The sequence below is a fragment of the Toxorhynchites rutilus genome, chromosome 3 (assembly GCF_029784135.1).
Source record: "Toxorhynchites rutilus septentrionalis strain SRP chromosome 3, ASM2978413v1, whole genome shotgun sequence".
Taxonomy (NCBI): domain Eukaryota; kingdom Metazoa; phylum Arthropoda; class Insecta; order Diptera; family Culicidae; genus Toxorhynchites; species Toxorhynchites rutilus.
In genome coordinates this window covers 294,163,147-294,186,383 of record NC_073746.1, presented here as the reverse complement: position 1 = coordinate 294,186,383, position 23,237 = coordinate 294,163,147, and the positions used below count along the sequence as shown (strand labels likewise).

At 37.9% G+C, this 23,237-nt stretch overlaps 1 protein-coding gene across 5 annotated transcripts in view; it reads left to right on the top strand.

Annotated features, from left to right (window-relative positions):
- Positions 1 to 23,237, top strand: part of LOC129775388 (tyrosine-protein kinase CSK) — a 114,661-nt gene that overhangs the window by 77,072 nt on the left and 14,352 nt on the right. For all 5 annotated transcript variants that reach the window (XM_055780085.1, XM_055780087.1, XM_055780083.1 and 2 more), the window contains 2 exons: positions 18,870 to 19,372; positions 19,435 to 19,994. In XM_055780085.1, the coding sequence (XP_055636060.1) occupies positions 18,870 to 19,372; positions 19,435 to 19,994 (1,063 nt within the window). The remainder of the gene's footprint in view (positions 1 to 18,869; positions 19,373 to 19,434; positions 19,995 to 23,237) is intronic.

Below are 23,237 nucleotides of genomic sequence, written 5' to 3'. Positions count from 1 at the left end.
TCGATTACACTATGATCAAAAAGTACCGGGATTTTTTTTAGAAATGTGGAAAAATGACCCCGTAAAAGCTTGAAAACGGAATGGCGTAAGCGCCATTTCCACTGTGATGTGGCGCAAGCGCCATTTCCCTTGTAATGTGACGTAATTTGAATCTGATGCGATGTGATTTTTAATCCGTTCCGATGGCATAGAATGAACGAGAAGGGACAACAAATTTCAAATAACAACATCAATCAAGGGACAAAGCATCTTGACGATGTTCACTTACCTCACTTGCTCAATGTCTTTTTCGGATGAATTGAAGCTGAGAGTTGATCGAAGGGTAAATGTCGGATTTGCTGAACAGCTGCACTCTTCTACATTCTCCATCGAAACGCATCTTATAACAAAATTCAGAACATCCTCGCGTAAACTGTATATGCTTTACATCGGATAATTTCGGACGGCATTATCTTATTCAACAAGGATGTTTTCAATTGCATTTTGGATTGGAAAAGAAGGTGCTGTCCATAGTTGTTACAATCGGGTTCTCAACTACGTTGGCCCGCTCGGCACACGCTACAAAGACGGAAATGTGCTCCACTCAACGGTGGCATGTTGTAGAAAATATTTGGAAACAGATTCTCCCATACTTTGATGGATGAACGCCAATCGGTTGTGGAAACAGCGATTAAAAGTTGCTGTTTCCACAACAAACTGTCGTTGGTAACATAGCCTAAATAAAACTGCATTTTTTCAAAAATCGAGCCGATGGCAATGTATTTCCATCAATTGTACATAATTTGTACAGATAAGATTTTCGTAATGTACGCGTATGCTGATTATACATGCAATTTTGCAAAAAGTCTCGTACTGAAAATTTCTCCCTCTGGCGCTTGCGTCACTTCGCGAGATTACGGCAGTAAAGACCATTCCTTCGTCGGTCTATCAGGGATGCAGGAGTAAAATTGATTTTCTAGTCAGGTTTTCAACTAAAACCGTAATAAAAAACGAGTTCCTGCAGTAACAGATCGGACTCGATTATGTACAATATTGAACTCTATTATATACAGTTTTAAAAAAAGATTTATAGTTCAAATATGACTTATGTCAAGAAAAACAGGTAATATTTGATCGTTAAGGTGAAAGTTAATTGGATATTATAAGTTCAATAGGGTAAAAATAATGATTTTTGAAGTTTCTAATTGAAGGCTCACCAGGAATTGTTTAAAATGATATTTCAGCGGAATTAGAAAATATAGGAGTTAGATGTCGAAGAACAAATCATAGAGCGTTTAGAAAATTCCGTCATTCCGTCATGTCTGATTAGAACTGCTATACAGCCATTCCATGCCAAACCTATATAGGTTTTCTCAGATTTTCGTGGAAATTGTTAGTTTTGTTCCTTTTTTTTTTTTTATCCAAAATATATATTTTTATTAAGGCTCATATGGCGTCAACCTGACGGGGCCGGGAGTTCAATATTTCGACAATGTTTGCCTTATAACTATGTTAGTAATATGTAACCGATTACTCGCGGTTGGCTCGAGGTTAGTATTACAAGTGTTTTCGTAATTGTGATGTTGCTGTCTTCAATGATATGTACCTGTGCCCGACACGGGATACTTCCTATTGGGATGCAGCTTTATCAGCAACGCCCCCCTAGTCTGTACCCCATATCTAGCGTGGTGCGTCTTCTCGAGGAATCCAGGATAGAATGGTCACTAGCCGGCGCAATCATCAGCTCGTGTAGAGTTGTCCTGAGCGGTACAACCTTTGGCTTTTGTTGAATCATCAGTGGACTGCACAACCTTTGGCCCGTGTATCTGTAAAGAGTGTGTGTATGTATTGCCGCGACTAAGTAAAAGTTTATAGATCGGATAGGAGGGATACGAAACAGGGACACAAAGAAGGAAACATCATTAAACGTTGACATCGGCGTTTCTGAGGAACAGGTATAGATGAAGCAGAAGATCAGGATCACGGCTACCTAAGATATCCCGGACGGGGATATCCGATTGTCTGCCTTTTGCTCTCAGTGCTCTAGAGAGCTGAGAGCGAGCAGCATGGAACCGGATACACGACCAGACAATATGCTCGATGTCGTGGTAGCCATCGCCACAATCACAAAGATTGTTTGCTGCGAGCCCAATTCGATAGAGATGCGCGTTTAGGTTGTAGTGATTGGACATAAGCCGAGATATCACGCGAATGAAATCACGACCGACATTCAATCCCTTAAACCAAGCTTTCGTCGAAACCTTAGGGATAATCGTGTGTAACCAACGACCGAACTCATCTTCACTCCACATGCGCTGCCAACTAACGAGTGTGTCCTGACGAGGAATGTGAAAAAAATCGTTATAAGTAATTTGCCTTTCAAAAAGTGTGCCTTCTGAAGCGCCCACCTTAGCTAGCGAGTCCGCTTTCTCATTCCCCGGAATCGAGCAATGAGAGGGAACCCATGCTAAGGTAATCTTGAATAATTTTTCGACCAAAACACCCAATAGATGTCTTATTCTTGTTAGGAAATAAGATGAGCGTTTATCAACTTTCATTGAGCGGATTGCCTCTATTGAGCTGAGACTGTCTGAAAAAATAAAATAGTGGTCGATGGGCAATGTTTCAATGATCCCTAATGCGTAATATATCGCACCCAGTTCAGCGACATACACGGAACAAGGATCTTTGAGTTTCAAAGAGGCACTGGAATTTTCATTGAAGATGCCGAAGCCAGTGGACCCGTTTATGCATGAACCGTCAGTAAAGAACATTTTATCAGATCTAACTTTCCCATATTCTGCCGAAAATATCTCCGGAATGTAATCGGAGCGTAGATGATCTGGGATTCCATGGATCTTTTGTCGCATGGACAGATCAAAATTGACAGAGGAATTGCAAAAGTATGGGAAGCAAACTTGGTTGGAGATGCCCGGTGAAGGGTGCACTTCATGGGTAAGGTACTCATGGTATAGAGACATAAAACTTGACTGAGGAGTCAGTTGGAGTAGATTTTCGAAGTTATCAATCACCAATGGATTCATGATCTTGCAACGGATGAGAAATCTGTAGGATAATTCTGTGAACCGAAGAGTAAGCGGGGGTGCTCCTGCCAAAACTTCGAGACTCATCGTATGTGTCGAATGCAAACACCCCATGGCTATACGCAAGCAACGATATTGTATTCTCTCCAGCTTGAGAATATGAATCCTGGCAGCTGATCGGAAGCAAAAACTGCCATATTCTAACACTGATAATATCGTTGTTTTGTATAACTGAATGAGGTCTCCTGGATGGGCACCCCACCATGTTCCGGTTATTGTTTGGAGAAAATTGATTCTTTGCTTGCATTTCTGTTTCAAATACGCAATGTGTATTCCCCAGGTACATTTAGAGTCAAAATATACTCCAAGGTATTTGAAAAACATCGAGTGCTTGATCGTTTTGCCGGATAGGTGAAGCTGGAATTGGGCGGGTTCGTGCTTCCTAGAAAAAAGGACCATTTCAGTTTTCTCCGTAGAGAATTCGATACCCAGCTTGAGAGCCCACGTGAACAGGTTGTTCAGGGTATCTTGCAAGGAATTTTGCAGAACGGCGGGATTAGTACCCGTGATGGAAATAACTCCATCGTCTGCAAGTTGTCTCAACGTGCAATCTCTAGTTAGACAATCATCTATATCATTGACGTAAAAACTGTACAAGAGGGGGCTTAGGCAGGAGCCTTGTGGCAGGCCCATAAAACTGTATCGAGAAGATTTCAAGCTGCCATGATTGAAAAACATGTGCTTTTCTGAGAGTAAATTGTACAGGAAATTATTCAGAATTGGTGAAAGTCCACGATTATGAAGTTTCTCTGAGAGAATTTCCATGGAAACTGAATCAAATGCCCCTTTGATATCGAGAAAAACGGAAGCCATTTGTTCTTTGCGAGCAAATGCGATTTGGATTTCAGAAGATAGCAGCGCGAGACAATCGTTCGTCCCTTTACCTCGGCGGAAGCCAAACTGCGTATTTGACAGCAAATTGTTCGTTTCAACCCACTTGTCCAAACGAAGTAGAATCATTTTCTCTAGCAATTTACGAATACAGGATAACATTGCAATCGGCCTATACGAATTGTGATCGCAAGCCGGCTTGTTGGGTTTTCGTATGGCTATCACTCTCACTTGTCTCCAGTCATGCGGGACTATATTCAGCTCCAGAAACTTGTTGAACAAGTTCAGCAAACGATGTTTTGCCAAGTGGGGAAGATTCTTCAATAAGTTGAATTTAATCTTGTCCGACCCCGGAGCTGAATTGTTACATGAGAGAAGTGCAATTGAGAATTCTACCATCGAAAAATTCTCATAATCGCCTTGGAGCGGAATGTCGCGTACGACGTTTTGTGCAGGAACGGAATCGGGACAAACCTTTCTTGCAAATTTGAAAATCCAACGGTCAGAGTATTCCTCACTTTCATTTGTATGGTTCCGGCCACGCATTCTCCTAGCCGTATTCCAAAGAGTGCTCATAGCTGTCTCCCTTGACAAACCATTGACGAACTTCCGCCAATATCCACGCTTTTTTGCTTTAATCAGACCTTTTAGTTTGGCTTCTAGAGCTTGGTACTTTCGAAACCATTCCACTAATCCAGTTTTCCTGAATTTTTTGAAAGCGGATGATTTTTCAAGGTAGACCTTTGAACACTCCTTGTCCCACCAAAGTGATGGAGGACGACGTCGGAAAGTGGTAGCCGGTACACGTTTCTTTTGAGCTTGAAGTGCGCTTTCGTAAATCAAACTCGATATAAAGTTATACTCTTCGAGTGGAGGAAGTTCATGCATTGAAACAAGTGCTTCAGATATTATTTCTGCAAATTTTCTCCAGTCAATATTTTTCGTGAGGTCATACGCAATATCGACTGACTCACGAGAACCTGATTCATTGGCGATCGATAAAATTATTGGCAGGTGATCACTACCGTGGGGATCTTGGATTACCTTCCACGTGCAATCCAGGGATAATGAAGAAGAGCAAAGTGATATGTCTAGCATACTTGCCCGTGCAGGAGGGTTGGCTATCCTAGTTGCTTCCCCTGTATTTAAAACTGTCATGTTGAAGTTGTCGCACAGATCATAAATCAACGTGGCACGGCTGTCATCATAGTGTGACCCCCATGCTGTTCCATGGGAGTTGAGGTCACCTAAGATTGGCCGCGGCTCCGGCAATGCCGCGATGATATCAAAAAACTGATGGCGGCCGACCATGGTTCTTGGAGGAATATATATCGAGGCAATGCAGAAGTCTTTGCCATTGATTTGTGTCTATCAAGCGACAACTTCAATGCCTATCATCGATGGGAGAGTGACTCTATAGAAGGAGTGACATTTTTTGATCCCCAATAGTACGCCACCAAACGAGTCATTTCGATCGAGGCGAATAATGTTGAAATCGTGGAAATTCAGCTCGTCGGCTGAAGAAAGCCATGTTTCACAGAGGGAAAATACATCACAGTTAGAACTATGAACTAAAAATTTAAATTGATCTAGTTTAGGGATGATGCTTCTGCAAATTTTGTTCCTTATCGCAATATATAATTTTGTTCCTTATCGCAATATATTAGAACCGTATTTTTTCATTTTTTCATGAAGGTGTCCATTTTTTTTAGAGTAGTCAGAAAAATAAAAATTTTCCCCTTTTTTCAGAAATTCAAAATATTCAAGTTTTTGGCCACTCAGGCTAAGTCCCAAAAAGTCGATTTTCGGCCAAAAATTTTTTTTTTGTGATAACACCAGATCTCGACGTTTTATGCATTTTTAAGTCATTTGGCATCAAAATAAAAATTTCGATTTTCTAAATTTCCTTTACTCCCCCCTTGGAAGATTTTCGAGGATCAAAAAATCAAAACTTTGAGTGCTTTGAGGCACCCCTAAATCATGTTTGTACCAATAAACAAAATGTACATGGTCGGTTCTTTAAATTCGATAATTATTTTTTTCCACACCTTCATTATTGCCTCTCAGGGTAAGTCCCAAAAGGTCGATTTTAGACCAAAAATTTTTTTTCGAGATGACACCAGATCTCGACGTTTCATGCAGTTTTAAGTCATTTGGCATCGAAAAAAAATCGATTTTCCAAATTTCCTTTACTTTCCTAGATTTTCGAGGATCAAAAAATCAAAACTTTGAGCACTTAGCTAATCTACATACACCCAGATAAAAATATGCTCATAACATATTCCAAAACAAGAAAGTTCAAGCTTCAAAATGATATGCATTCCATCTTCATGTGTTATTGTTCCAGGAATTTACAGAATTTCAAAAATTACTTTGCGCTTTGCACTCTGTCTCTAACTTTTTTTGTCAAATGTACAGGGTTTTCCAACTTTAAATTCCGAATGTAAATTGAAATAAAACACACTTGGAATTCGAATTTCGATGAAACTTTTATTTCAAATTGAAGTTTGGTTTATACCATTATATGTGAAATACAACATCATTCAAATGTCCACATAGGGCTTCCTCGCACACCTTGATCCGGAACAGGTAATTTTCGATGACTTTTCGGCACATATGGGGCGGTATCTCGGTCATAACTTCACGAATGTTGTCTTTCAAATGTTCAAGAGTTTGCGGAGAGTTGGCATAGACACGGTCTTTCGCATAACCCCACAAAAAAAAGTCTAGCGGGTTCAAATCGCATGATCTGGACGGCCAATTGGCATCACCAAAACGAGAAAATTATGCGTCCCTCAAATTTCGTTCGCAATATGGCCATGTTCGGTCGTGTTGTGTGGCACGTGGCGCCGTCCTGCTGAAACCACATGTCATCCGTATCCATTTCGTCAATTTGTGGCAAAAAAAAAATCGGTCAACATGCGGCCATAGCGCTCACCATTCACAGTTACCGTCTCTCCGTCCTCATTTTCAAAGAAATACTGCCCGATGACTCCACCAGACCATAATGCGCACCAAACAGTGCCTTTTGGCGGATGCAATGGCCTCTCAACAATCACGTGTGGATTTTCTGGCCCCATATACGGAAATTTTGAGTTCGAAATGTGCCTCATCGCCGAAGAAAATTTGATGCGAAAATTCAGCATTTTGCTGCTGTTGTTCGTTCACCCAATCGACGTATGCCCGACGCATTTCATGGTCACCACTGTCTAATTTTTGTACTAGTTGGACTTTATATGGATGAAGGTGCAAGTCCAAATGCAAAATTCGCCACAATGATGTGTTTGACAAGCCCAATTGCTGAGCACGCCGTGGAATCGAAACATTCGGGTCATCCTCCACACTGGCAGCAACAGCAGCAATATTTTCGGCCGAACGCACATTACGATGATGCACAGGTTTCACAATATCCGCTACGGATCCAGTTTGTTCGAATTTACGCACTACATTAGCGATTGTGTGCTCTGTAGGCCGTCCATGACGACCAAAATCCGTCCGTAATGCTCGAAAAACATTTGCCGGTTTTTCATCATTTTTATAGTATAATTTAACAAAATTAACACGTTGTGCGATGCTAAAACGATCCACATTGTAAAATGGCAGACATTCAACTAACGATATGACGCTTTGGTTGACAGCTATGTCAAACGGTTGTCAGCGCAGGGCTGTATACTTTCGGAAGCCCGAAATGGAAAACCCTATATATCTAAATAAAAATACAAATTAAAAAACTATATTTTATGCAAATAGATGTACTTATCATGTACTTGCAATATTAGAATAATATATGTTTTCTTCTCGTTAAAAATTGTTTCGAACTTTTATATTTTGGCAACTAAACATCACACCGGTCATAATTACCGGTTTGGTAGAACTAGATATATAATAACTGTCGGTAGTTCTAGTGTTAAGTCCAATTGAGCTGATATTTTGCATAAGGTGTTTTTTCGAGGTGGTGAACTTTTTTTTTTAGGTTTAGGTAGGGGTAGTGGGAGCAAATTGGTCATGGGGCGCAAAGTGGTCACCTACTTGTTTGGCAGTAAAACTATTTACTATAGATGCCGTATTGATAGTCACCTTATGTTTGAAGAATTTAATGACTTTTGAGCCACCCTGTACTTCAGTAGAGCTGTCGCATGTCGAAATATAAATAAAAACAGTAATTGCTCTTTCGATAGTCATTAGACCGTAGTTCTGTGCGCATCGTATCTAAGGAATTTCTCCTGAAATTTAATTTATTCAATCTGATATATTGAACAAATCATCAGTTTGGACGACTGTTCACATATTCTAGGAGAGCTGAATAGATGTTTTGTTTAATCTCAGCGATTAATTAGCTTAGAAATTATTTTGATGTTTGGAGGCAAAATGGCCATAGGTGAATAACAACTTACAATGTTCAATGTTCAATGTTCAATGGTTTAAGCTGATATACCTCATCACATCCTGCTCTTAAAGAGGATCCTTCTGTAGTTTTGGCCCTGGATTAACATGCCACTCCAACTAAACCAAGCCTCATTATGCGGAACGTTATGTGTTTCTTACTACGTTTTTGTATGCATGAGAAAATTTAAATTGAGACTCTAGGTGATTAGGCCATGCTTATTTCATACATGTGCCTACTATATCAAATATGATTCAAACAAATTTGGACGAAAAAAACGCATAAATCTATCCCATTTAGCTTGATATGTGCGAGTGCCCACTTTGCCCCCACTAGGTGACCACTTTACCTCCAAGCGAAAAAAAAGTTCGATTTTTCACCTTTTTTTCTAATGATGAAAAATGTACTATTTTGAATTTTTATAATAAAAGCCGTTTGCTATCTTGGTGGATTGAATCATACTCCCGGTGGTGGGTTTTGTGTTATTTTCGGTTCTGAAATGTATGAAAAATGCGTGGGGAGAAAAATCAAAAAAGTTCACGACACGAAAAATCATGAAATATATATTTTTTTTAATCAAACCATTCTCATTCTCTCATTCCTACTGATCTTTATTCATTTTTTTTAAAACAAATCCTGCACAATTACTAACTTGGCATGCAGTAGGAGGATCTTAAAATTGCCATGCGAATTGTCTCACACTATTATCTTAAGGGGGTATTCTAGTGCAGAGGCACGATTTTTTGAGTTTTCTCTGAACGAATAAAACAAAGAATATTTGTACTATTCATTGTTTTATTACTTATTAACCAAGTAATGAAACAATGAATAGTACAAATATATATCTCTTAAAAATGAAAAAAAATTAAAAGAAAAACAAATTTAAATTGAAAAAGTTGAGTCTAAAAAAGTGTTTTGACGTATGAGATTTCAACTCTTCTGGTTATCTGAAACAAAAAAAAACCAACGGATTCTTAATGAATAAAGATGTCGCTATGGTATGAATCTACGACAAGTAAAAGCAAACTGCTTAGACAAAAAAAAAACATTTTTAGCACGTTTTTATAACAATTCCATTATAATTCAATTATAAAACTATGGTTTTTATTATATTAGATAATTATCATATAATAAATGACGGGATTTTCGAAAAGTCCTTTCAGGCTAAGTCTCGAAAGGTCGATTTTCGGGCAAAATTGTTCTTTCGAGATGACACCAGACCTCGACGTTTCATGCATTTTTAAGTCATTTGGCATCGAAAAAAAATCTATTTTCCAAATTTCCTCTATTCCCCCCTTGGAAGATTTTCAAGGATAAAAAAAATCAAAACTTTGAGCGCTTTGAGGCACCCCTAAATCATGTCCGATTGAGCTGAAACTTTGCACAGATCAATAAACAAAATGTACATGGTCGGTTTTTGAAATTCGATTATGAAATTTTTCCCATACATCCATTTCCACCCTACTGTATATGGATGAATTTCATGCCAACTCGACTGATCGTTGGCAGCACCATCTCAGATAACAGTGAAACGTTTCATGTTTTTCTTTGAAAAACTACTATTAATGTTCAATTTGCTCTGCTAACTTTTTTCTATTAAGAAACATGTCAAACGGGAGAATTTACACATAAACGTGTAACGAGTAAAACATTATTTTTTCAGGGGTCTCCGTACAAAAATGACCTATATTCCAGAAACTATAAAAGATAGAAGGTTGACACCTTCGACGAAAGTTCATATTTTAATAAGATCTAAAACTTTGACGAATACACTATATCGCTATCTTAACTTTAAACAAAATTGAGATTGGCTGTATTTTTTTCCAATAAAAAAACATGGAAAAGTTGTTGTTAAAAAAAAAAATTCCTGTAAAAGTGCCCATCTTCCGATGTATGGACGACTGGTTGGAAATTGTAAGGGCTATTCATATAACTTTTTTGAGAATTTTTAAAAAATACGTTTTTGAGAAAAATGAATTTTAATTTTTAAAATATTTTTAAAAAAATTGAAATTCGATGCTATCAGAGACTTCTAAGACAAGTTGGCATGAAATTCGTCTATAATCGAGTCCGCCCTGTATTACAGGGTCTTTCAGATTAAACGCTCACGCAACAAATTTTAATAACTTCCACAAAAGTGAACCGATTTTTATTTTTAAAAAACGAAAATAAAACTTATTTTAGGACATTTTCGATGTGACCACCCTTTTTTTCAATAACGCGATTTAAACGGTGAACAAAATTAACTCTAACATAACGACTTCTCTCTCTAAATCTAACATTACGACTTCGATTCTGTTGAAAATCCGAGTTATTTCTTCTTTATGTTCCTCCAGATTTTGTGACTCATTAACATAGCAACGGTCCTTCGACGACGAGATATGTTGAAATTCTTGCCATAAGAGGACAAAGTTGAGGCTTCGGTTGTTCGAGTTATACGATTTCACTAAAAATACACGTTATTGTTAATTGTACATCTTGACACTAAAAACCATAAAAACGAGTAGCCGAATATTATCGTCCCGAAGTGGGCAATGCAGTGTTACCATTGACGGAGCGAAAAAAAATATTATAAGGAGCTATTAGATTTTTTGCGTGAGGGTTAAATCCTTAAGACCCTGTATAATGCTGAATATTTTTTTTACCGTTTCGTTCTTGTTGTTTTGTTAAAAAGATGAAGATACAAGTTATGGAATAATGGAAAAATATTCTTTGTTTTTTTTTGTTCAGAGCTCGAAAAAACTCTCGAAATTCGTGGCTCTACAGTAGAATACCCCGGACGAGAGGACGCCGAAAATTTCTAAAATAAAAAAATTGAAAAGCGGGAATGTGTGGCACTGTGAAATTTGGCTTGGGAATGATTTGAGGCTATTGTTATCCGTGTCGTTTGTGTTTTTCAGTCACTATTTCTTCGTTCGGTTTATTCTAACTTCTTTTGGACGCGTTGATAGACAATCAGAGCGAGGTGAATCTTCTACCACATATCACTCTGTTTTAAGTGCTCTATATGCACCCTTGCACACTTAATAAACTCATAGAGTAATTCCATGTCAAATCAGCCAGTCGATGCCCACGATTTTTTGAAACTTTTTACGTATGGTGTCAGCTATCAAAAATCACAACTGTTTTTTTTTTACAAGGGGTTATCCAGAATTATTGAACTTTTTCTGCAATAAATTATGAATCTAATTCCGGATGTCTGATTAAACCACCCGGCTTTTCTCATGTAATGGTATATCCTGTATTAAAGGCAACAGGCAGATTCAGTTTATATAACTTGTTTTGATGAGCAGATCATTAGCGATCAGAGGTGTTTGAATTTGATTTTTTTCGCAATCTAAAAGAACTCTTACCTTGAATTGTAATTGTAGGATATTTTTTGCTATTAGCCGTGTCCTTCGATAACGTTATTTTTCCTCAAATCTCTTGAAAGCCTTGCTCGAATCCAAATAATAATCAACGGAATTCAGGTAGAATGATTGTTCCTCGCACCTTTTATTTTATATTATTTTATTTTTTTTTATATTATTTAAGATATATGCAATCCATCCATCCCCAAACAAGCAGCAGGATTAGCTTTGCCATCTAAAAAAACAGGTTACAGGAATTCATTCATCCGCCGGGCTTATGGATGCAATCCTGTAACGATTGTTTTCGCTCCCTTTTCCCAGCAACCCATGAACTCAACTCTAATTAAATTCAGACCTTGTTCAGCACAGCAAAAAAACAACAGCACGCAATCACTCTCAAACCACACCGGTACTTTAGATTCGACCCGGTGGTGGGTGCATGTTTTTTTCTGTCTTCTCTTGTTCAGTTCACCTAGTTTTTATGCATGTGCCCATTTTGGTTGAAGCTTTTTGTTTTGATTTTGTGAAACAATATCTGACGCGTGTATGCTGAACACCACGGGGTGCCATGCCGGTCAGTTCGTTGTGCCCAAGCCGAGCGTCCCATTGTAAGCGCGCGAGACAGAAGAGGAAAAATGCTCGTAAAACAAGTGAGCATTGATCGCGTTTTGCAATTATCGTCGCCACCACCGCCACCCCTATTTGTTTACTACTACTACAAATGCAACAGCTGTTTAGCATTTCGATCTATTATTTAACGACGACGATATGTTGGCGTGTTTGCATATATGTATTGCTTTTCGCGCATGATGGTTACGTTTTGAACAGGTTTTCCATCATTTGGAGGCTGTTAATTCTTCCCATGCGAGAAATGTCACCTGCGGAGGTGTATCGTTTGTTTTCGTCTGACATTGCTTACGTCCAATTGAATCTGATTGGACGGACCCATGCTCAGTGTTTTGTGACACAGAGGGCGATTTCTGTCTCATGGTGTATATGTCATAAGCTGTCAGGATTTAATACGTCAACTAATTGCGTACTTTTTCTTTGTCTTTACAGGTATGTTACAATTTGGATTTATATTTGTTGATGGATTACATAACAACATGAAAGCAGGGTGAAGTATCAACAGATGTTGTATAATATTTGTAAAGCCATCATTTCTGTGAGATGTTATTTGTGTAAATATTACATTCAGAAGATTAGAGACACACCCCGGGTTACGCAATGAATTGAGTCATATGCATCACACTTTTCATTTCACGCTGCCAGTGAGCGACATAAATTACGTTTGTATGATAACATATAAAAACATGACACCACCCTTCAGTTTCGCCGAGTGGATCACTTTCACTTGGTGAGTGTGCATTTCATTAACGTTTTAACGCACTGAACGTCACTTGTGCGCCGCCAACCCACATGCAATCTCCCGCGTGCACATACTTTTACTTTGTTTTCATTCTTTTTTAATTTTCCACGCAGCATATTGTTTGTTGGTCACTGTAAGTGAGCGGTCATGAATTCGTGTTTTGTGGATAACATGATTGACTCCCAATTATTGCCTTGATTTCTCTCGAATTGATTGTTGTTTCATTTTGATTGCAAACATTTTGAGCTAGTTAGTGAATTGCAGTTCTCTTAATGATTGCACACAGCGCCATGAAATTACTGATTGTGAAAATAAAAAGTACATTTTATCGTCCACCATATTTTGTGCTTCTGAATTAAGTCGATCGAAAGTGGTTTACTGAAATAGAATTTGCAGCGGCGAAAAAGTAACGGGTCGAGACATGAGACACGTAGGCGCTCGATCAAATTAAATAATCGAAGGCTGAATGCTTGAAAATTCATCGTCCTTCGAGTTTATACATGTGTATTGAATGAAGGAAAAGGTGGATTTTCGAGTCCCATTAAAACTTTATAACACTAATCGTAAATGTTTTGATTCACGTTAAAAAATGTGCATATTTTTCGCGTATTGCCGGTAGCGTTTCTAATCCGTTCACAAAGTTCCTCTTCGATTCACTGTACACATGTTTCGATGATTGCTTTGAACTGTACCATATTCTTCTTCTGAAATGACACTAATATCCCTAGAAGATCTTCGTCTTCTCAACGTAGTGTAACTTGCGTCATTTTGATTTTGATTGACATGTAAACAAAAAAATACGATTTGAGTCTTCCCCTCCATAGACAAGCGTAGACTTTCCTCTCCCTACTGTCCAAGTGGATAAAATGGGATAAAATTAATGATTACACATTCAAAATAACTATTCTTTAAGTTTTTCACTTCCAAAATGTTATTTCAATCCACCAATTTATATGGTTTACAACTTTATCCTGTACTAAATTTTCTCATATTCAAACGGAAGCAAAAAAATCGTAGCGTACTTTCTGAAATAGAGCCAGTTTAAGGCAAAAAAAGCCCGGAACAAAAAAAAGAAGATTAATAACTCTGTCGTTGTTAAAATTCGAACACATGCGTGAAATGATTTTTTTTTTCATCAAGTTTGATCCTCTATTCCACCACTTCGAAGATTTCGAATATAAAAGATTGGACTCGATTATATACAGATTGGAATATATCAGTTTGGTGGAAAAGTAATCCAGTATTTTTGGGTGAAATTCAAAACTATTTTTAATATGCTTCCGATTGTCCGATTTGGGTCAAATATGCACCGTTTTGTTGTAAAATTTGCCATCCTAAAGAGATTCATAATGTCTCTATCCTTAATGGTCCTTATTGGTCCTTATTGAAAAAAAATTTAAAAATTAAAAATTTTAAAAGATAAATTAAATTGCACGTATTTCACTGTTGCAGTATCGGCATCATAAACACCATTCACAATTCCAGCAACCTGGCATACATTTTTGCATTTGTAAAAGAAAAATTGTAAAATTGTACCAAATATTCTCTTTGTTGGTCTTCATTGTTAACACCCTGTAACTGACAACTGAATGGAAAAAACAAAAAATAGCAAAAGAATTTTGTTTTAGTGTGAAACCTTTACAACGAGCCTAAACTTGAAATTGTATGATCGATATTGAGATATTTATCACTAATGTCACCTACCGAGAAAATAATGGATAACTTTTCCCCCAACCTAATATATGATTCGATTATATACAATCTTGGACTCGATTATATACAGTTCGTTTTTTTTATAATTCAAATATGTCTTGTTTCAAGAAAAAATGTAACCTTTCAACGTTAAAGTGGAATTTAAGTGGCTATTATAAATACATTGGGGTAAAACTCGCGGTTTCCGAAGATCTTGCTTGAATTTTCACGCAATTTTTTTTATATCGATATTGCAGCGAAATTAAGAAAGATTGACAAATTGTAGAGTGGTTAGAGAGCTTTAATTAGATTGATAGAAACAATCAAGTTTAGAATGAATTTTTGGGATAACATTAATAATTGCACACTAAAAATTACTAACTTTTAAATTTTTCTCTACCAAAATTTTATCTAAATTCACTAATTTAGATGCTCCACTACTATTTCCTGTACCAAATTTTCTCATATTTCAAATGAAAGCAACATAATCGGTTTACATAGCAAACTTTTAACCCTTTCACTACGATATTTTAGATGCTCCACTACTATTTCCTGTACTAAATTTTCTCATATTTCAAATGAAAGCAACATAATCGGTTTACATAGCAAACTTTTAACCCTTTCGCTACGAGTCAAAATTCGCAAGAAAATTCCACATTCTCTGGGATTTTCATGTCATAGAGACGCTGAATTCTACGGATCATGCGTATCTGCGTATTCGGTATTTAGCCCTGACCGAGGATTGAATCTAAGCGAACATAATTCTATCTACTAGCAATCATGTACATAAAGAATCGCGATGTGGTACAAAATTCTACTAACGATTAATCCTCTGCAATTGAAAACAAAATTGGTTTCACTTGGTAACTCTGAGTTGACCAATGCATCCTTCGACTAATGCTTAAACGGATATCTGAGTTACTATTTTCACTCGTTTTGTACAGCACAATATGCTCCACGAGGGTAAGTATCTCTATGATATACTCTATGGAACCACTCTCAGTATCTCCTGTAACCTTTGTATTTACAATCAGCTTGTCAAATTTGCGACGAAAATTATGTTTCCCTACGAAGGTAGTGACTCCAATTCGTTGCGATAAACAAAATAAGACAGCCAAAACACGATCCCGGAAGCCATAACATGAAAACTATAGAAGAGCGCTAAGAAATATCTGTTTTGGCAAGGTATATGTAGCTGTGGCTTAAAATGCAACATTTCCATTGCAACCGGGACCGTCAACCGAAAATTTACGAGAACAAGTGGGTGGAAAAACATCTTCTGCCTTTTGAGATTTTGGGCCATCGCCATACGGAGCCTGAAGAGGATCCAAAAAACTATTGGAAGCGAGAAGTAGTTTAAGGCAAACTGACATTCTGAAGGGGAATGAAGTAGATGAGTTATATGAAGGGCCCGGTAATTCGGATTCGGTCTATCGGATGCATAGCTGAACGTTTTTCTGTATCTTATATTAATTAAACTTCAAAAAGAAAAATAATTTGATTCAAAAAAAATAATCAATTTACACACATTTTTGTTTAACCAAAATTTGATCGTAACACCCTTCATCCACCGAGCGCTCAGCTCAGCTCAGGATATACGTCTGGAAGAAAGGTCGTACTGTGATACCGGATGATTCCTTGGTATTCTGGTTGTCCATCTTTTGCGAATGAGACTTGTTTCACTGCAGCGATCAACGGAATATCCTTGCTTTATTTCGTACTCGCGGTACGGGCTCGCGGAACAAAAATAAAGAAAGACCAATTCCGTTGAACTTTTAAAGGGATGTTGTTCTTGATAGGTGAACTCACTCATGGCTGTCGTGTTTGGGTGTTTTCCCGAGATGAACCATTTTACAAACAGGAACTGATGTGGGGATAAGGTGTCTCGGATCTTGTCTTGTGTGCAGGGTTGCCAACTATTATTTTCAAAAATCAGGGAGAATGAAAATAAAAATCAGGAGAAATCAGGATGCTTATATTGCGTTGTCCGGAAATTTTGAACCGATTTCTGGAAACACAAACGCATGATTTTCATAGGCAGACATACATTTATTAAAATTTATGTGCACAGTTTTGTTCTACGATCTTTCACCATATTTCACACTGCTAAAACAATGTATCCTCTCGGAATATGTTTACTTTCTCGCCGAAAACTCTTTTATATACAAAAGAAAGATATTTTCATTATAGACAGTAAATGTCGAAGTTCGTATACTTGTGAGAATTTCGCAGGGACCTTTACCTTTGACAATCTTAAGGTGCAATATCCGGTTAGTTTAGCTGGTGGGATAGCACGTTCCAACCAGACTCCAACATAAATTGTCTTGTTGACAAAAAGACATGAAGTTTGACGTTGTTCTAAATGTTTGATTAGTAGCAGCTCATACTTCGGAGCTTCGGAAATAATGAATAAGTTCAGTTTCGAGATCAGTTTCGTAAGATTATGCTAATGATGATGAGTTTTTGTGGAAATATTAAGAAATGTATTGACACAGTTGTAAAGTAAGAACTAGAACTAGGTGTTTTAATTATTCAAAAGCAACAAGTAATTACTTTCATTCAAAATATAACTAATCTGATAGAGTTTTTTTTTCAAGCCATCTTCAAGCTTCGATAAAGCAAAGCGCTTCGGAATATGTAGATAAAAAACAAAAAGAGATTAAACATTATGCAAGTGCGGACTGGAAAGCTTTTTTCATGTAGGCTATTATGACAATTCTCTTTTCCAACTAGAAAAACTTCGTATTATTATTACAGATAATTTTCATTCTAATAAAGTAAAAAGTACAAAATCAACAAAAATCTGGAAAAATCAGGATCATTTTAGAAAAATCAGGGCAAATTAATTGTTTGTCAGGATATCAGGGAACGTGTCAAAAAGTCTGGGAAATCCTGAAAAATCAGGAAGGTTGGCATATCTGCTTGTGTGTAAGATAATCTTGGGTTTTGTCTATAACCGCGAATTGCTTATCAAAACAGAAATTTTGGCAATCGAATCGAAAACAAAAATGAATTGAAACATTTCGTATGAACATTTTTCCGTCGTTCATGGGAATGAGTACTGGGTACTCCGTTGGAACAATGGAAACTGTAATTTGACTTCTATGTTCTGCTCCAACGTTTCGTTTGATATCCGTCACCAAAGCAGTGCAACAACTACTCTGCTGTTCTTCAAATATTCAAAACCAAAGTCCCATGTGATTTAGAGTACCATCAGTTGTATTTCAGTGATTGTCAAATGAGAGAACATTTCACTGTCGACGCAAAATTACAAGCGGTGCACTCGCGTGATGGAATCCAAGTCGACAACACCGCCGAACGCAGAACCACAAAGTGCCAACATGTAGGCTAATTCATACAGTGCGAATCGGGCAAACCGGAGGCGTATGACATCATTGCTGTACATTATACTGATATCAGCTGTCACAACTTTACGAAAATTGGCTTCAAATGAGTTTCCATTGAAAGAGAATACAGAGTGTAGTCACCTATCCCGGTTTGTTATGCAATTTCCTCTCGCCATTCGGAAAATAAACACGATGATGGGATGCATATGTTTACAAAAATGGCTACTTTAAACAAATGACAACAATAACAGCACAAGTATCATCACTGACGGACGATGCAGTCTGCACTAGAATCGATATCAAGTGGCGCACAATGATCTCGTCAACATTCTTGCTCCGATGCCCCACTCCTCCGTTTTTCAATGAATTGAAACTAGAAAATTAATTTTCCACAACTGCTACGGGCTGGAGCTAGAATGAGCGAGTAAAACTCGCCGGCTGTAGCATCCACTCAAAACTAATTCCGGTTAACATATGGTGGGTGGTTTGAATACTGAATGTTGAATGGCAGACAATCGGGATTCTGCTCTGCTCATCGGTATCTGTTTTGAATAAATTTGATTAGGCTAATTTTGATACCCACTGGCCGGCTTGTGCTGACGGAAGAACATTGTTACGTGGGATTGGCACGGTCTTAGCATAGTTTGTGCTTGCTTTGAGTGAATTCGGAGTGGGTCAGACCGTCATCTCAGAAGACGGCAGTGATTTATCTTATTTATTAATAATTTGCATGAATCACAGAAGAAGAGACGAGGGTATTTGTTTTGGTTTGACAGAGGATTCTAATGAAGAACATATTTCTCTCGTTTATAGATGTCGATGTGAGAGGGGAATCACGTGTGGAACGCAGCAGAGGCATCAAGAATCAGCAGCAGCAAAGCGAACTGCAAGAGGAGCAACACCACAGCAACTTATCGCGTCGTAACTCGACCGGAAGCAGTGTGCTGAACAACGGAATGAACAGTCATACGGCGGCCATCAATCTGCAGTCGTCGGGTCAAACAGCAGTAGTCGGTCACCATCGGGGGTTCTCGTCAACAGTAGTAGCAGCAGCCAATTCGGCCGCCTCGGGCGATTGTCCATGGTTCATGCCGCATCAAATGCCCCCGACGGCACCGGCGCGGCAGCACAAACGACCAGCGCCACAACCGGGTGGAGGCGTCCCGGGAGGGATATCCGGTGGCATTGGCGGTGTCGGATTAATGCAACCGCCACAGTTCATTAATCCACCGCCAGCTCCCCAGCAGCAGTCACAACATTCGCCACAGCAGCACCAACAGATGGCACCACCGCAATTACCTCCACATACTGTTACTGTAAGAAACTTCCTGTAACTTGCTGCTTTTTTTGCATTCTAACCATTCGTCATCATTTCCAGAGTAATCAAAATCTAAATTCCATCCATCTGGCCGCGCAGCAACAGCAGGCACAACACCACCAGCAGCCTCCACCATTACACTCCGGGATAGTTCCAGCAGCACATCACATACCAAAATCTCCCAACCAGCATAGCGTGCTTGCTGCCTCAAGTTTACAGCAAGCCCAACAGCTGCATCAGCAGCAGCAGCCAACACAGCACAATGCCATCAGTAGCCATCAACCGAATCTCATGTCCGCCTCGATGAACAGCGTTCAGCTGCAGAACCACATCCACGTTAATCAGCCATCGGCAGCAGTAATGGCAACTATTACACCTCAGCATCAACAGCAGCAGCAACAACAACAACAACAACAGCAGCTACCCCCGGCGCACGGAATGTCCAACTCGATGCACAGCCAAATCGGACTCCCTCAACCACAGGCCGGTGTATCTGGAGGGTTCGATAGTAATGGGGTTCCCAATAGTTGGACAGGTGCGACCGGAGCTGCATCGCTTTCTCCGTCTACCGCCTCGGCCCAGCGGAGAGCCGAAGTCAACGCCAAGCTTAATGCAATGCCGTAAGTGGTTCGCGTATTTCATAATCATCATCAGTGATTTCAAGATTGTTCATTTTTTTAAATGAAAAAAAATTGATACACAAAATAATAGATCGCAGTTTTGAATTTGAATGTAGTCTCTAAAACTATGATCTGAAATGTTAAATTGAAAAAAGGAAACTGAATCCGCCAAGTCTAAGTCATGATTTTTAATATAGAATTTGAAATTCTAACTGGATTTCGAATCTGGATCTTATGCTTTAACACGTTGATCCCCGCGTCGGTTCATGTGGACTGGACACTAAAATTTCTGTCTGATCCGCACCGGTCTCAATCGAATTGGCAGTGGACTTTTCGTTTGGAGAGCGTCGGCACTGGGAACAACAATAACTAGAATAGCTAAAAACTTTTGAAAATCCACTAATGATCCGCAGGGACCAGAGAGTCTGGACCTGATATTTTGATTTGAAATCTTCCTCAATATCTAGATCTAAACGGTGAAGTTAATCATGGAATATTAGTAGAAACTTGGAAGAAAAGCCCAAAATCTTAGCTTGTCTCTTGAATCTGGAATCTGTATATAATCTAGAATTCGAATTAGAATCTGGAATTTCATTCAAGAATTTAAATATGGAGTACGAATCTAGTAATTTCGAATTTTGCTTCGCAGTCTGAATCTGAATTCCAAAATGGAAAAATGAATTCTTAATCTGAAAATGGCATTCAAATCCAGATTACGAATCTAAAATCCGAAATCGATCATTATGATAATGATAAGGCTAATTGGATTTGCCACTGAATTAGTTGGCAAAAAATTGTGTTAGTCCACAAAATCTTTGGAAAACAAAGAGAAATCGATTTTTTTATTTATTCCCGATATTTCTGTCCACTACATCTACACACACCAAAATAAAAATTTGTTCGCAGGATATTCCAACTTGAGAACTTCAGCTATAAAATGTTGTACATCCCACCTTTATGCGCTCAAAAATCGGCACTTACTTTTCGGGCGACCTAATAGAATTTGAATCTAGAATCTCATTCTGAAATTTGTGATCTCAATTTGAAACTGGAACTCGAAAGCGTTTACTTGATTTAGGAGCTGATTCTGGAATCTTGAAAATTGAATTATGAATTTGGATTTTGAGTCTGGATGTTCAATCTGTAATCTGGAATCCGTAATGTGGAATTTCGATTTTTGACTTGGATTCTTGATCTGGAACTTGAATTTTTAACTTGGATTCTTGATCTGGGATTTGAATTTGTTTGCTAGATCAGGTTGTGGAATCTTACTTTGAAATCCTGATTCTGAATCTGTGATCTGTAATATTGGATCTGAAATGGGATGAAAAAAACATTAAAGGGAATAAGTATTTTTTACTAGTGAGGTGCAAAGTGTTCTTTGAAGTCTTGTTGATTCAGGTGAAATACAGGAGGCTAAATTCATTCAAACTGTGGAAAATTTTCACGATACTGTGTTGAAGTACATTATCAAATGGAAGACTAGTTTAAGAAAAAACACAACAGTCAGAGTTCATTCATTGGTCTCTATAATCTCTATATGTGATCGTCCGGGAAGAAAGGGGGCTTAGGGTAAAGAATAAGTTTCCGAGATAAACGCTTTTAAAGTTTACGCTACGAAAACATCTGTTTTCAAGGATTCGTGTTGGATGAAATCTCTTCTGTGGTATGTTTTCACACCAACGAACTAGTTTGAGCACAAAATACGTTTCAATCTTGCTTGTTTTTGTTACTTTGGGTGAATGTGGCGACATTCCTTGTGTAAAAAACCATCTCACGGGCTGAATTTTCAACTTAGGGACCTCGGATGGGTCTCAATCGATTCTTATAGGTTTTCTGGTCCCGAATCGCGAAAAAAACTCAAAATCGAAAAATTTATCCTTAGCCTCATTTTTTCCCTGAATGTCACATATGATAAAATTACTTATATTATTTAATATTTGATTTTTTTTGTTCTGGGGTTGGACTACGTCTAACCTTTCAATATAGGGACCCATTTCAATGTTTCGGATGGAAAAAAAGTATAGATTTTGAGCGTTGGTTCCAAATACACCAATGAGAAATATCCCCAGTATTTTTTTTTTTTTTTGCTTAAGACATATATAGTGGAAATAGTAACGTAAAATAAAGTAACGAATAAAATAAGTAGGCTTTCTTTCCTGGCGAGTAATCACTTATATTCCCACAATGTAACAAGTATCATTTTTGCATGCAATCAATGTTGAGACTTAATTTGGAAATATAGCTGCTGTGCCGATTACTCATTGTCGCTTCATGGAAGCATTCTGAGCGATGAAATATGTGTTTATTGATTAGAATAAGGTACTGGGCTAGTAAATCTATTTACTGTTTCTCTCTGCTGATTTAAGTGTCGATTTCTCAAATGTCACGTCGCGTCGAGACAGAAGTATAAATTGTTGTGCTTTTTGGTTTCAATTTCTTCAAGGTTTCAAGGCTGCGAATTTAGGTTAAATTTTTTAAATTGGCCTTTTTCAAGGCTAGAGGTTAATGAACTGAAAAAGTTTGAAATCTCTATAATTTAACACACTCGCTCTCTCTCTCTCTAACGCCCTCTGTCTCTCTTTCTTTCTTCAATTTTAGTTTCACTCTAGACAACGATCAGCCAAAATGTGTTGAAACTGAGAATTAATTTGGAATTTACTATTTATTGCCTTTGATATTTTTTGCTGGGATAGAGCTTATGTAAATTTTGCGCTTATTGAAGATTTTTCGATCGATCATTATTGGACAGAAGTTCGAGAAACAAGTGTCTATCGAACATAAATTTTCTGAAGATTTCTGAAATGATCTAGCACAATTGAATGTTGTTTTGAATGAAGCTAATAAAGATACTATTAAGAAAAATGTGCCAAAAACATTCAAATGGAGAAACAACCAATGGATTTCGGCATACTTCTCTACTGAACTTTGACAGCGAGATACAAGTTCGGATAATGAAGCGAAAATTAAAACAAATAAAACAATATTTTGGATGCCTAAAATGCTCCAATTTGAAACAAAAATATTTTCGATGCGGTTAATTCCATAAAACGTGGAATTGTCAAGTTAAATTTCAAATATAGGAAGACTTATCGCTTGTGATTTCCACTATGCCATTGATCTAATTGATTGCAGTTTCCTCTTGGCTGTGGTGCAAAATATGTAATCTAATCCCGGATTCAAAGCCTCTTGAAAAATAAAAACACGAATGTTGTAATAACATGTACTAATTAACGGAAAACT